At 42.8% G+C, this 14,398-nt stretch overlaps 1 protein-coding gene across 2 annotated transcripts in view; it reads left to right on the top strand.

Moving 5' to 3' along the window:
• The window catches only part of adgrl1a (adhesion G protein-coupled receptor L1a), a 129,406-nt gene extending 122,972 nt beyond the window's left edge, over positions 1 to 6,434 (top strand). The window contains exons 23-25 of one of the 2 annotated variants that reach the window (XM_086132177.1): positions 1,564 to 1,686; positions 4,317 to 4,334; positions 4,420 to 6,434. In XM_086132177.1, coding sequence (XP_085988303.1) covers positions 1,564 to 1,686; positions 4,317 to 4,334; positions 4,420 to 5,315 — 1,037 coding nt within the window. In that variant the 3' untranslated portion in view covers positions 5,316 to 6,434. The remainder of the gene's footprint in view (positions 1 to 1,563; positions 1,687 to 4,316; positions 4,335 to 4,419) is intronic. The other variant, XM_086132178.1, reaches the window with a different exon arrangement.
• Positions 6,435 to 14,398: the final 7,964 nt, after the last annotated feature.

The raw sequence follows: 14,398 nt of genomic DNA, 5'->3' as shown, positions 1-14,398 counted from the left end.
CTGTTACGAATAAATGTTTCTCGGGGTACTATTACTCGTACACAACAAATGGATGGATTACTAGTTTTGAAATCACTCAAGTCAACTCTTTGTTGTTGCTCAATTATTGTTGAGGTAAGTGGAACGGCTAACAACATTTCAACATGATTTACGACACGTGACAATGTAAAAGTTAGGTACAGGTTTTAGCAGTGATCATCATTTGCTTTCGCGGGCCACATTAAGTGATGTGGTGGGCCGGATCTGGCCCCCGGGCCTTGACTTTGACACCTGTGCTTTGAGGGATAAAAATAGGTTCAAAGGCGGGTCGGATTAATGGTCAGCGAATGGGCTTTTCCAATATGCAATAGGGAGGTCATTCCATCGTGTGGGATCAGTGACGGAAAGAAAAAAAAAACGCTTTGCCTTCAGCGCTCCTTCGGAAGCAGCTGGTCAGCTGACCTGATTTATAGGACAGGAATGTAGAGATGGTGCAACGTAGAGACAAGCCCTTTATTTGAAAAAAGGTAATTACCACGCTTCTTCATCTCTTTGAGTTTGCCACTTGACTGTGTCTGTGATGCACAACAATTTTCTGGTGTGTCCTGGAAGCAAGGTGCTCATGACACACACACACACACACACACACACACACACACACACACACACACACACACACACACACACACACACACACACACACACACACACACACACACACAATTGATTTCCTTTGCCCTACTTTTGCTCCCTGCTTCAATCTGGTGGCTCGGGTATTCCTAAGAGGACATCACAGGGAGCGTATCCACATTAATTCGGTGGTGTTTGCCTCTTTGTGGGGGGGGGGCGGGGGGGGTCTGGCGAAAGGAAGTACGAAAATGCGGTTGAAGCGACATAAGAGAACAAGCCAACGACAGTAGAAAGCGGGCGACGACGAGCTTTGCCAGAGGCTTTGAGGGAGGAGGGGAAATGATGATTAAATAGCTGAGCGTGAGTGCTTATTTTTATTTTCCACGTGATGAAGGCTGGGGCAGTCCATACCTGCAGCCCGCACTTCGCGCTCTTCCGTCATGCTGTCCTGTTTTTAATTTCATGGCATTTCTGCTCTCGGTTTCCTCGGGCCTTTTGCACAACATCCTCCCTGTGCTTTCGCTTCTATTTATCTTTTTGGTGGCATTCACATTTTCTGTGTAAAATTAACTGTGTTTCAATGGCTGCATTCCGGGACTGAATAATAGCATGCATTACTGGTCCCGGCACCCACCCCTCCTCCGCCCCTCTTGTCTGCACTGTTCAGAGCCAAAGGGAAACAAATGGCAATACCCGCAAACAGTAACTTTGCCTTTCATTTGTGTTTTGTACTCAATGGTTACAATCAGGAGGCAGTGAAATGACTCCATAAAATACCGCTGTAACAAAAAAAACAGCCCCGTTTGGAGCAGCTGTAAACATTTGCGTCGTTCCAGGTGTTATTATCCCAGGCGCCATCGACTGGGCTCGATTTGCATGCATTCAATGCAAAAAGCCCATTTTTGATGATGGAAGAGGATGATTTTTATTTTTTATTTTTTTGCCATATTACAGCAGCCATGGGCAACCACCTTTTGGCCAATCCGGTGCTGCAGACTCGCAGCGGCACGTCTCCTTACAACACGCTGCTTGCTGAGAGCTTCACCCCACCCTCACCCGGCGTCTTCAACTCCACAGGTTTGTGAAAAAATGAGAGAGAGAGAGAGAGAGAAAGGTCGAGAGAGCGACTTCATCATGCAACACGACAACAACTGAGCAATATCGTATTAATCGCCCATATAGTTGAGAGATTAATCGTTAGTTATATAAACTGTACGTAGCTCTGAGGACGTTGTTAAATACTAAGAAGGAAGCAGGGGTTCACCAAGTACAGAGAGCATGTCTCCCATCCCAATGAGATTTTTAAAAACATCCATCGGCGAGCTCATTCCTCATTTTGCCCACAGTAGACAAAGGAAACGTCATGTCGCCTTCTGCGACGTGTGCCGTGCATAAACTGTCAAATGGATCCAACCAGGCTGCGCAAAAAAACAAACAGCCTGACTTTGCCATCTGGCCTCGTCTCGAATCGCAATCTGATGAGTGAAGTTTCATCTCGATTTTGGCTGCCAGCAATCGCGAAGGGGAACGCTTGTCCCCGTCGCTAAGCAGGATAATGAAGCCAAAGAAGAGTGTTGCGTAAAAAGAATTGGTCCCTTACTGAAGCGAGGTTTGGCAAAAGTTGGCGGAGTTTTTTTTCTAATCAAACCCAACCTCTGAAAGCAGCACAGTTCTTGACACTTTGATGATGCTTTACTGCAAGTTTGCGCTCTGCAGTGCTGCAATTTCAGGATGAAATCTGATCTCATTCATACAGAAAGAAATGGTAATAGAATACAGTATGTTTCCTAGTCAAACTGTACACGCTATGTGTAAAATAACATCTTTATCATTAGTAAACAATTAGTGAACAACAGTTGGACATAATGTGTAGTCCCGGTTATTATTATTATTATTATTATTTATATTTTATTATATGTGTAAAATAAATGTTGACCACTGCGAAAAGTCAACATAAAAATTATGGAATTACTAAAATTGAATCAATATGTTCCAGGGTCATCGTTTAACCTTCTACTGGAACGAAAAAATGTTTCCAATCAAAATTTTAATTTTACAAAATAAAAAGGCAACAGTTAAAATCAAAGCAGCTCTCAAAACACTAATGAACTGAACGGGCAGTATTTTCAATGTCATTTTCTTTTCTGAACTTTTCTGTAACCTTTCAAAATTCATTTTTAATTCAACACTGTCTGGTGCAACCACGCACATTTTCTTTTTACCAAAAGCCTTTTAAAAATTGTTCATAGTGGGTAACTTATTAAATCTTACATTTCCATTGATTTGGCACAGTATTGACATATATAAGTGTTGACAATTTGCTGTTGCCGGGCAAAATGCCAAAGAAAGAACTAAACGGAAGACTGTTAGCCTGGTTAGCATACCACCAGAAGGAGTGCCCCGGAGTGACTGCAGGTGACGCTTCAAGAACAATCGGACCAAACTTTGACTTTCTGGCTTCATTGCTAGCGCAGGCGCGCACTAAACATCTTGACCATCGTCCAGCGGCTGAAATGCGAGGCGGCGTCTCTGTTAAATATTTCAACGCTTCGCCCGACGAATATGTCAAGGCCTGACAGCCGCGGACATTTTTAGAGGAGAGGAAGTAAAGAGGAGAGCGCTTCATTACACTGTCTAATTACACTGATATGTCATTGCTGAAGTAAAAGCCTGCTAAAAAGTGCTGCTCCGGTATTTAGCTGGACGGCTTTTTTTTTTGTTCATAGACGCGGGAATCGTTAATTGACCTGTTTTTGGTCAGTAAAAGCAAATCAAAGCATGTGAAACGCTATTCACATGCTTCCAAAAGAATCCCAAAGAGGAAGGTGGCATAATATTCAGGTGGCATATAACTGTGAGCAAAAATATCACAGCTGGTATTGCAATCACAGCTCTAAAATCTGGAAACGTTTGGGAAGATTACAAGGTTTGTTTTTCACTGAATGTGCTCCATACGTTGGTTAAAGGACTGCGTATCAACTTCTCTGCCCTTCCCCGCTTTGGGAAGTAAAGCCATACAGGAAATGAACTGATGTTCGCCATGCTAGCTAGCTAACTGTCTGGCTCAGTAGCGAGTCTATCGTATTTATTCCACTAATTGTAGACAAGCTAACTTTTGTAGCTAGTCGCAAATGTACAAGGAGCTAAGCATGGACGAAAAGCCAAAACTTTTTAGCCACTTTTTAAAAATATCCATGGCAGAGGTTTGTTTCCGAGCTCCGGGCTTCCTGTGTTCTCCATGTACCTGTGTGGGTTTTGTCCAGGTGCTCCCGTTTCCTCCCACATTAAAAAAAAAAAAACGCCCGGTAGGGGAATCTGTCATTCTAAATTGTCTCGAGGTATGATTGTGAGTGCGGATGTTTTTGTCTATCTGTGCATTGCGATTGGCTGGCAACCTGTTCAGGGTTGGGATCGGCTCCAGCACCCCCGCGACGCTCGTGAGGATAAGCGGCTCAAAAAATGGATGGACGGATGCATGGATGGAAAATATCTGTGTTGGCCTAAGTCAGTGCTTGAACTGAAATGTTCATTCCCGAGAAGGAGAAGGAGATGCAAAGATGTTTGAAGAGGCTGATAGATTTTTCATTCCCTTAATGGTGGCCATTTAAAAATCTTTAAAAATGAATTGATCAAGTTAATGTTGCATTAAATGACACTTCCCGTCTTTCATTATATCTGCTTCACACGGCATTCCTTTGGATGGACAGGAACTTTCCGAGACCCAAGTAAGTGTCTTTGAACCTTCCGTTTGAGCTCGGAGTACAAAGACTTCAATGTCCAAACTGGTTTCTCTCCTGTGTTTGGATGCAGAGATCCCATCCAAGGCCCGCGACCCCTGCGGAATGGAGACGCTGCCGCTGAACGGCAACTTCAACAACAGCTACTCCCTGCGCGCTGGCCCAGGGGGTGGTGGCGGTGGCAGCTGTGACTTCCTGAGCAGTACCGGCGCGGGTGGAGACAGCCCCCCACCGCTGCTCAACCCACGCAGCTCGGAACCACTGGGCGGCGGCGGGGGCGGCGTCCAGCGCAATCTCTCCGATGCGGCGGCCTTTGAGAAGATGATTATCTCTGAGCTGGTGCATAACAACCTGCGAGGCGGGTGCGTGAGCGTGGGCGGAGGGAACGTGGCCGGGGGCGACGCCGGGGACAGGGTGTGCGGAAGCATGGCCGGGGGGATCCCTCGAGGAGCAGCCGGGCCCGAGTCGTGTGACAATGACTTTCTGATGGATGGCAGGCAGCGCACGCCGCAGGATGTGGAGCTGCTCTACAAAGCTCTGGAGGAACCGCTACTCTTACAGCGAGCCCAGTCCGTCCTCTACCAGAGCGACCCGGAGGAGTCGGAGAGCTTCACGGCCGACCTCACCGAGAGTCTCGGCCACAGCGGTCAGAGTTCTAGTGGGCAGACAGGCAACAGAGCGCCGGACTCGCCCACGCGGGACTCCCTGTACACCAGCATCACCAACCTGCGAGACTCTCCCTACCCGGACAGCAGTCCCGAGCCCCTGGAGGTGGTGCCCCGATCGGCCCAGCCCCCCGAAGAACTGTACTACAGCTCCGGGAGGCCCGCCTTGGGCTCTCGCGGCGCCCCCATGCAGACCTTCTACCAGGCCCAGCCGAGGAGGCCGAGCGGGGAGCCCGTCCACCAGGCTCAGGAGGCTTCCCACAACGAAGGCGACGGACAGATGCAGCTGGTCACCAGCCTGTGACCGGAGCCCGCAAAAGGAAGCTCGGGGACTCGAGTGAGGGCCAGAGTTGCCTTCTAGCCTATGTCGCTCTCGCGCCGGCCCACTTCCTGCTTCTTTGGTTGCCTTTTTTTCTCTTAACTTTGACCCAAACAGTAAAAGAGACAAACAGAGTGACCTTTAGGTCCCCAGAAGACGCCTTTGACTTTTTAAAGAGCATCGATCCAAGCTTAGTCCCACCCGGATCCTTTGGACCAAGTCCAGCACTCTGAATGTACCGACCCCCCACCCCTTGGCCACTCTTCCTTCCCGCCCTTAGGATCTCTCAATACTTTGCTCAAACAAAAGTTCTGTAATGTTTCTGGACACGAGACTATTGTTTTGTATTTGCTCCGTTATTTACCCTTTTCGTACCGACCATCATTTGCTAGTTAGCTGTGGAGTCGAGCGGAGTCCAATAGGAGCAAAAAAAAAAAGTCTTACAGAAAAGCTCTTCATTGTTGCCAAAAAGAAAAAAAAATCTCTCTTGAGCCAGAACAACAGAAAGTAAAACACACATACTCGCGCGCACACACACACACGCTCACTCACATATCCAGAAGTGCTCATTATTGAACAATCCAAGTGAAAACAGTTCTCCATCTTCAGTTGAAGACAATTCAGAGGAGTTTGCCTTCTTTTCCTGGATCAGAGGTGGAGGTGCCCCCATTTCACCTCCCAGAAGCTTTCCACCCGCTACCCCTCTCTGCCTGGTTGCTTTTTAGGCATTCCAAAACATGACTGCCTTGCTATCATTTTTTTTCTTTTTTTGCGGAGAGTATTCATTTTGTTGACTTTGGATTTGCATCCCGAGGAGTGTGTCGCGCTCTCCCCCCGCGCTCCTCTTGTACTTGCTGTGTTAGAGCCTAGCCAGCTGAAGTGGACTTTTTTTTGTCTCCTGTGTGTGGTTGTGACCGACAGCACTATAAACCTACGTGTACATACGAGAACCTGCAAGCGTGATTCCGCTTTATTCTTACCGTGTAAATAAATAGGGACGACGGCCGGATGATCAAAAGCAACAAAGGTAACAGACGCAATGAGAAATGACTTCTTGTACTTGCAACAAAAGAGAAAAATAAAATGTTTCTTTTTGGGGGGGGAGTTTGTGACCCTGCGATTTTATTTTTTTTTATGTTCGGTGTCGTGAAGCTTTGTGGATGAATGGCAGGTGTGGTTGTGTGATATGAATGTGTGTGCTGAAGACTGTGACCTCTGGCCCAGCCGGCATGTCAAAACACGTCGCGTCGTGGCTGCTTTGGGTCAACAAAAATGGGAGGAGTCAGATTCTGGTTCGGCTCTGCTGAATGTCATTATCTTTTAAGGCAGTGAAAGCATTTTAACAGAAGAAACACTGAAAATGCACATCAATAAATAAGATTATAGATTCAGTTTCTTTTTTTTTTTGTTTGTTTGTTTTTGTAAACCGGTACATTTGAAAATATCATTTGGGTACAAGAGCCTTGGCATTTGTAATATATAATACGTTGGAATCTTTCATTTTTGGTTTTTATTTCGTTTTGACTTTTTTTTTTTTCAAATTTGGTTTGTTTTCAGAGCAGATTTATTTTTTTCTGTTTGTTTTTATTGTTTTTTCAAAATTGCTTAGTTTGATTTGAGTTTTTATGAGTTTTAGTTTTTCTCAGTATATTGTGTATTTGCTGAGCGCAAGAGGGGAAAAAAAGTCATAAATAGTATTTTGTAATAAAAGTCTTCTGAACGCTTGTACAAACACCAAAATAGATTTTAAATCATTAAAAGTTCATCAATAAAAAAAAGAAATTGACCAAAACAAAAATGAAGGACAAACGCAAATTTTATTTTATTTTTAAGCATGAACGATGTGTTTTTCTGCCGTATTTGAGTCTTTCATGTCTAACATGATTGAGTGTGATTTTTCTTGCCCTTTTTTTTTTTCCATTTTAGGAAGACATTTTAAAATTGCCAGCACACATTTGTAAGAAGCCCTTTAGGTCACAGTGGTGCGTTCAGGAACAAGATGAAAGGGAGGAACCGGCGCAAGATAAGAGCGGAGGGAGAAAAGTGTTTTTCAGTGCACTTGTGTAAGTGATACATTTGAGAGAAATGAGTTGTCAGGGGAGAGGCGAGAGAACAACCAGTCCAACCACAATCTCGCTGACCTTTCGGAGCCGACTTCTCAGCTCTGTTTATCTCCCTTTTGCAATAGTTTTATTTTATTTATTTTTTGTCTGTCCCTAAAATATTTATTCACATTTGATTCATTCTTACCATTGCTTTTCCTGAACTCACATCCTGTTTTTTTTTTTTTTTAAAGTGAAAGATGTGGTTGGAACGTAAGCAGGAACTAGATGCATCTGCTGCCCCACTCAGGAAAGCGGTTCACGGGTAGGGTTAAAAGCATACCAAAAAAAAAAAAAAAAAGAGGATTTGTCTTGATATTTTGAGACCTACCTGAATAATAGAAGTATTCGGGTCGAAAAATGGTTGTGGTTTACTCAACAGTCTTCACTTTACTGCAGATGTACATTACCATCATCGTCACGGCACAAATTTTATCATACTCTTAGGGAATATGACTATCTTGCGAAATTACAACTGATTCTTGTGTGACTATTTTCGCTTTTTTTTTAACCACGACTTCATCCTCAATAGAATTTTTTTAATGTAATGTGACAACTTTATTCAAACTAAATGACAACTTTTTTCCCGACTAAAATACATTTTATTTATTATTAATATTACAACTTTATTCACATGAATTTCTAACTTTTCTTCTTATACTATTATGAATGCCTCTCAAATTAAAACTTGTTTCTCTCGAATAATTAGATGGAATTTTTTTCCACAAATGTACACCTTTTGGAACATTACAACCTTATTCTCACAGAATTGCCACTTTTTGCATTTTTGTAATATTTGGACTCTTCTCCCATAAGCACGATATTATTCTTGTAATTATAAACAATAGTCTCACATTTTTCAAACTTTTTTTTCTCGTAATTCTGCAACTAACTTTATTCTCACAAAATGAAAACGTTTCTCCTGTCATATTATGACTTTATTTTCACCACATCATTCCCACCAGTGACTCATATCGCGTCACACTTCAATTTCTTGCCATTTATTCTCATACTATCGTTTTGGCTCCAAACAATCCATCATAGGTGTTGCCTTTTAAGGATATGATTCATATTTAATCATTTGCCCCAAAACCCGAGAAGCTTGTAAATAATTCAAAAATGATGCTTGTGGTTAAATCCACCCTTGCATCATTGCTGCTCTGCTTGTTTGTTTATTTGTTGCTTAAAAAAAAAAAAAGGAAAACCAGCCAACCCCCCCCCCCCCCCCTCCCCCTCCACCTTAATTATTCATGTTGCGAAAGGGTACATGTGCAATAGAGCAATGATAGAACATAAATTAGATTTGCAAGGGAGCCCTCGCTATGCAGAGCAAATGTGGCCCTGGTCAGTTGACAGCAAATGAACTCGTCGTTATCAGACGGTGCCGAAAAACCCGCTCTCCTCGTAGGCAGCCTAATTACCAGCATAATCACCACAATTAGCTCCCGTGTTATGATGTGCTGATGCTGATCTCCAGAGCTCGGGGTGAAACACCGTTTAGGCACCTTGGGCCTGATTTTGTCTTTCCCATCACCTTCCCGAGCTCCCGTTTCTCCTCTCGTCTCATCCGCTTTTTTTTAATATCAGTCTCGGTAGGCTCCATTAGCGCCGCGCTTTCTATTGAGAGATGTTAATTTGTTTTGTCAAAAGCTTTGTTTATCCCGGATTAATATCGCAATAAACATAGGCCGCGCATACTGTGTTAAATGATGATGATTATACAGAAGGAAGTCTACAGCCCACACTGTCGGATAAGGCTTTTTTTCTTTTTCTTTTTTCTTTTTTTTTTTAAACGCTAGGGGACTCCTGTTTTCCAAACCTCTGATTACACTGATGGTATACTCATTTGCAATACTGCACTGGGCCTCGCTCCTTTTTTTTTCCTATCATCAACACAAGTTTGTTTGTTCAAGCCTTATTGTCAGCTGGGAGCAAAGTGTGTCGATGACTCAGTTCACTTGCATTTGACCTTTTATTTTTGTTGTTGTAGCGGAAGAACCGAAGAGTTGTTATGTTTGGAAAACCTCTCGAAACTACAACAGGATCCTTGAAAGGCTTGCAGTCACTGCGCGAAGCTTTTCAGTCTACCGCCAAGCGAACCAATGCTCACGAGGAGAAACGTTTGTTCAGAAAGCCATGAAGACAGATACTCAAAAGATTTGATCGTGAATGCCGGATGGATGGTCATCAACGAGGCTTTCACGACAGCAAGGAGATGGTGGAGTCATGGGCTGCAATAAAGGGGGAGTCCTTTAAGCTATCTGAATGATTTTTGCTGTGGTTTGAAAAGAATAACGGCTTTCATTGAGAGGTGTTGGGGGGGGGGGGGGGGGGGTTGCCCTCAATATTGCGATTTACATTTACTATTGAGATTTTTTTTTTCATGGCCGTCTGCCCACAATCAATACTTTAATCTGTATTACAATAAACAATATCCGATGATTATGCATTATATAAATAAATGAATAAAATGTATACGCATACTGATAAAAAAATAGAGCCTACCAACTGGACAAAACTGAGCCTTTTTTTTCCCCCAAAATTGAAACAATTCTGAATGAGCTGCAGTTATTTGATGCTCTTTTTTAATTTATTTTTTAAATAAGTCACTGATGCATGCTGCCCGCATTGGTCGGTTCAGATGGATTGATATCTGTACGGCGACCAAGTCAGAAAAAGACGCCATTTTCATATTTTGGCCTGGAATACAGTGATTGCAAGTGAGATGGATGGTAAGACCAGTTAAGGTTACTCACTGAGCATTCCCTGCTATGCTATCAAATGAAGAGCCAGGCCCTTCTGCATCCCTAAAGACGTCTCAAGAGAGGACAGCATCAGTAACAGCACGGGTTGCGCGGCGGTAGCTTGGGTCGTGGCAGGAGTGGTGGGTGGTTGCATTTGTGGTGAGGCTGCACGTGGTGATAAGGGGATGGATGCGGCGCTTTGTCTCAAATGACTCTCAGTTGGTGGTTTGCAGAGCAGAGGTTATCACGTCGCGCTTCCAATGGAAAGCACTAAAATAAATGGGCTTTGTTCGAGGCAGAAAAAATGTGATTGTCCTTCTCGAAGAAACCAAAGACACTGTTAGATTTTTGGGGCGCTAGCTTGTAGTTGCCAGCCACCATGTTTGACGGACAAGGTCGGACGAAAGACCGCATATCCAAAATTAGAATAAATGAATCATTTTCCAGCCAGATGTCCAATTGTGTTAGCAATGTTCCGGGACGGGTTTTAGATGCTGCTCGTTGCTGTCGGCCCAAAATAAATGGCATACACAATCACAGATTTATTTGTTTTTCTTTAAAACCCATCGTGGTGGTATAAAAAGACAAAATGGACTTCACTGTATTGCTCACTAAATGCTCCACTGGTACTGTTTTACTGGAAAACCTGATTTCAAGGAAAAACCATCAATTCTCATGTTTTTTGCCATGTAGTTTGTTTAAGTCGTACAAATAAATACAAATCTAAACACAACTCATGTTTCTCTGGCAGCATCTTCAAGAAAAGTAGCTTTGACGTGTGTGTGCCCTGAGTATGTGCACGTGATGTAATTAAATTTTTACAGCGCCCACAATATGTATGTAAACTTGGGGCTCGCCTGCCTCACGGTTCACATAAATGAAGAGACTGACTAATGCGAGGCTCATGTTTTATGCATGCATCCGGCCTGCAGGTTACAGCCGCATTGTGCTCAGAAGCTGTGGGCCCAGCAACATTACGAACAAGACAGCGATTCCTTTGAAGCGCACATTCGATATGAAGATTTTTCTTTTTTAACCTTTTGGACATGACAACATAGAGTTGCAACTACTACAAGGTTTGCACACTCTGTGGTTTGCTTCATTGGGTACAGTCAAATAAGATCAATAAACATTTTGAAAATTTTGATAGTGTCAATGAAAAGTGGGAGTGAATTGTCATGTTTTTGAGACAACTCTTGGAAATCGTATCATGATGTTCTGTAGTTATTGGGCCTTAAGGAGTATTTTAATGGAGAGTGAATGCATTTTTGGGGACACGATAGGCATGTACTCAATACTGCAACGCACTTTGACGTCATGTGTTTACTTAATTTTATTTCATTTAGATTGTCATATGTTTGTTTATTATTATTATTTAGCACACAAATGCACTTTTATTTCGAATGCTGGATTCCAATTCCCAGGATGCAGCGCTGGAAATGGTGTGTGATCACGTGACGCAGATTGTCCCACTGTTGACAGCAGTAAATTCACTTATTAGCTGCTCATGTACAGGAGGTACATGAGTCCGTTTTAGGAGGTACATTTTTACACACGTAACACGTGGAGAATATTTTTTCATTAAAAACAGAGATACCGTCTTCATTTGTAATCCAAACAATGTCAAAAAGGCTATGCAATCCTTTTAGCTTAGCCACTGGGGTTCGCATGTATCTTAACCAGGAAGTTTGGTGGCATTTAAATTGAGTCGTCAGACAAAAAAACGTAATTGTTATTTTTGTGACTAGTTTTATTTGGCCAAATATATGGTCTAACTAGTATTCTGAAAGTTTCTTGTTTTATGAAGTACTAATTGCAATTGGTAGGATGAAGTTCGTCCTTATTTTTATTTTTATTTTTTTTACCGGACATGTCCAGTTTTCCGGGAGGGTTTTATAAATTCATGAAAATGTCCGTCTTTAATTGATTCTCATAGGACCAATTTGCATGTCTTATTTTTTTATTTTATTTTTTTTAGGAGGCAAAGTATGCCGGTATCGACGTGTGTGACGTGACACTGGGGGGCGGGGAGAACCCGGAAGAGAAGGCGAGCAGTGGCAATCAAGACAAGTGTGTGGAACAAGTGTGCTCAGTTGCTAGTGTGAATGCCAATTGTTTGCTAGGGAAATGGAATGGAACGACATCCCGTTCGTTCATCCACGTTTCACTGCTGTGGTTGAAGTCACCGGACTGACAATCTTGGTTCGTTAGGTTTACTTGTTGAAAAAGCCAAATAATACTGTAGTCCCCTGACAAACGTTCCGGAGTTGAGGACCGTGACAATACGCGATAAAGGTAACAGTGTGCAAAGATCGCACGTACATGTTTCAGTGTCTAATAAACGTGCTGGTCGTGGAAAGCTCAATGCTCCTATCGACACAGAAAAACCCGTGAAGACAGGATGGAGAAGAAAACTATTATGAGGAAGAAGACTGAAGCAATACTACCACTAAGGAACTTATTTAAGAATACATTCTTTTTTTTTTCTGCATGAAAAACGAGTCTCTTTGTTCGACAATAAAGATGTAATTTCTTTAGGTACATGTTAAATATAACAATTTATATATACTGCAAAATGCAACACCTACAGTATATCGCATGTTTTTTTCCAATATAATGCAGCCGTACTTTAAAATATTAGAGATATAATGTTTGAGGTCTCTGAGTATCTTTACAGTATCACGAGGCTGGGCGAGTGTCCTTCTTTTTGGGAAATCAAAATATGGTCACCCGAAGATAAAGTACCTCAAAGTACACAAGTGTTCTGCAAATTGTACTTTTTAATGCCTTGTATGAAAAACGTTGGATCTTTCAGAGTGCCATCCCAAAAATCAAATGTGAAGTTAAACAACAACTGAGTCTTTTTTTTCCCCATCTGCCTGTTTCAGACCGATGTAAAGTGTGTCAACACAATTCTGTCTAGGCGTCGGACTACACGCAAGCAATGTCAACGTCAAAAGGTAAGATGTTTGCACAAATTAGTGTTAGCTAACAGTGCAATCTAGTTTCTGGTGTACTGTTTTGCAAATCAAATCTGTAGGGGTGCTCGCTTTAAATTGGGGCATCTACGGCCATTGATGGCTTCGCATATTTGCGCTCTGGATGTACTCGGTACTCTTAAAAATCGTCAAATACTACACCCCTGATATCATATGACCAGCCTGAAATGGACTTTCCGGGTTGGTGCCATGTCAGCCCTGTGGAGACGCTTACAGAACACAGATAACAGCACTTTTTAATTTGCGACTGCAAATTATGCTCTGCAAAATGAATGATTAATTCCACTCCATTGCATGTGCCTCCCCAAAACATTAATTTGAACCAGAGCGTGACAAGTCGACAGTAAATGTGTTTTAATTCTTTGTCCTTCATCTTCATGTATTTTGATGGGAGAATGACAGAAGTCTTTAATTAAGACACCTGCAAACTGTTTTAAATTCCAAGAACAATCGCATAATTCTGCACGTCTCATCCAACTTTCTGATTGGGTGTTGGGCTCCTGTAAATTTAAGCGGGTAATAATCTTTTGTTTGCCGTCATGCTACTCTTCCGCTAACATGGCGCTCCCCGACATGTACTCACCATTTTAATTGCTATTGGGCATCCTTAGGTCCCTTGAAAGGTGCAAAATAAATCTAAGTTGTTGTTATTATTGGAGTTTATGCACATGCATACAGGTTCAGTCAGCTTTATGAAGCATCAATCAGTCCTAATTAATGTTGCGCGCGTCAAGTGATCCCCGGCGTAATCTTTTCATAACTGAGGTCTGATGAGAGTTGCTCAAGAAGAGAACCTGACCTTTAGATGACTTTTGCTTTATGTCTCGCTTGCTCTGGGGGGGGACAGGTTGAATTGCATTTTCTTTTCCCTTCAATGTGGCATGAACACTTTAGGGGGGGAAAGCTGTCTGACTGTTCTGAAACATGGCTGCATCATTACAAGCTGCTTGGTGGCTAATTAGCTCATGTGGAGCTATTACATGCACCCGAGCGTAAAAGCGACAGCTTTTGTTGCTCAACCCCCCCCCCCCCCCCCCCCCCCTCAACTCATCCAAGAGCATGGCAAGCCTTGGCCATGAACTCACCCCTGTTGATATTTATTTGTATTTGTATTTCTCCAATAACACTCAAACTGTCTTCCCAACACAGCCTTTCACTTGGAAACACCCCCTGCAGGTCAAAGAGTAGTTTTTCCCTCAAGGTCTTTGCACATGAAAATAAAT

The sequence above is a fragment of the Hippocampus guttulatus genome, chromosome 16 (assembly GCF_054856545.1).
Source record: "Hippocampus guttulatus isolate MCC_2025c chromosome 16, RoL_Hgut_1.0, whole genome shotgun sequence".
NCBI classification, from domain to species: domain Eukaryota; kingdom Metazoa; phylum Chordata; class Actinopteri; order Syngnathiformes; family Syngnathidae; genus Hippocampus; species Hippocampus guttulatus.
This window is presented reverse-complemented; position numbering and strand designations above follow the sequence as displayed.